General features: G+C 64.1%; 1 protein-coding gene across 1 annotated transcript in view; it reads left to right on the plus strand.

Moving 5' to 3' along the window:
- Window positions 1-248: 248 nt before the first annotated feature.
- Window positions 249-1,147, plus strand: part of CCDC86 (coiled-coil domain containing 86) — a 1,425-nt gene continuing 526 nt past the window's right edge. Inside the window, exons 1-2 of the mRNA XM_008935124.1 lie at window positions 249-368; window positions 1,050-1,124. Of these exons, the coding sequence (XP_008933372.1) occupies window positions 249-368; window positions 1,050-1,124 (195 nt within the window). The remainder of the gene's footprint in view (window positions 369-1,049; window positions 1,125-1,147) is intronic.

The following is a 1,147-nucleotide window of genomic DNA, read 5'->3' on the forward strand; positions in this document are numbered from 1 at the left end:
CCACCAGTACTTGCTGACCCCATGGAGACCCTGTAGAGCCTCCACCAGAGCTCCCTGGCCCCATGGAGACCCTGGAGAGTCTCATCCAGAGGCAGCTGGCCCTACAGAGACACCCTGCCCCCCTTCTCCCCTCAGCTTCAGCCCCATAAACACCCCTCTACCTTCCTCCCCACACCACCCTGGCCCTTCAGAGCCCCTGGGGGCTCCGAGACCCCTTGTGACCCCTCCGCCCACCCAGGTTCTCACACATGATCCAGGACAAGGCCCTTCGCACCTCCTGGGCAAGGAAGCTGAAGGAGAGGCAGGAGAAGAAGCTCGTCCAGGACCTGGCACGGCAGCTGCAGGAGGCCAAGAAACAAGAGAGAGAGGTAACGGGGCTCAGAGCTGCACCCCAGGCTCAGGACCCTGCAGCTGCCTGCTGCCCAGGGGCTGCCACAGGCTCAGAGCCAGAGAGTTTCACAGATCCCAGCACAGTGGGGTTGGGAGGGAGCTCTGGGGATCATCTCCCCCAACCCCCTGCTCCAGCAGCTCCCCCCCAGCAGGGTGCCCAGGGGCACAGCCAGGAGGGTTTGGGATCTCTCCAGAGCAGGAGACTCCACAGCCTCTCTGGGCAGCTGCTCCAGGCTCTGCACCCTCCCACCCAAGAAGTTTCTCCTCCTGCTCAGGTGGCACCTCCTGGGTTCCAGTTGGTGCCCGTTGCCCCTTGGCCTGTGGCTGGGCACCACTGAGCAGAGTCTGGCCCCAGCCTCTTGCCCCCCGGGGGCCCTTTAGCTCTTGCTCAGCACTGCTCAGATCCCCTCTGAGGCTTCTCTTCTCCAGCTGCACAGCCCCAGGGCTCTCAGCCTGGCCTGGCACAGAGATGCTCCAGCCCCTCAGCAGCTCCACAGCCTCCCCTGGACTCTCCCCAGTAGCTCCTGGTCTCTCTGGAACTGGGGAGCCCAGAACTGGACCCAGGACCCCTAAGGCTGGTGCTGGGCATCCCTGAGCAGTGCTGGTTGTCTTCTGGGTGGGCTTGAACCCCAGGGAACGTTCTGGTGCTGCTCCCCCAGGAGAAGAAGAGGCGGCGGGAGGAGAACCTGAAGCGGCGCCTGGAGAACGAGAGGAAGGCTGAGATTGTCCAAGTGGTGAGTGAGCTCCTGGGGGCACC

Source organism: Merops nubicus, unplaced genomic scaffold, assembly GCF_000691845.1.
Source record: "Merops nubicus isolate BGI_N331 unplaced genomic scaffold, ASM69184v1 scaffold43122, whole genome shotgun sequence".
NCBI lineage: Eukaryota > Metazoa > Chordata > Aves > Coraciiformes > Meropidae > Merops > Merops nubicus.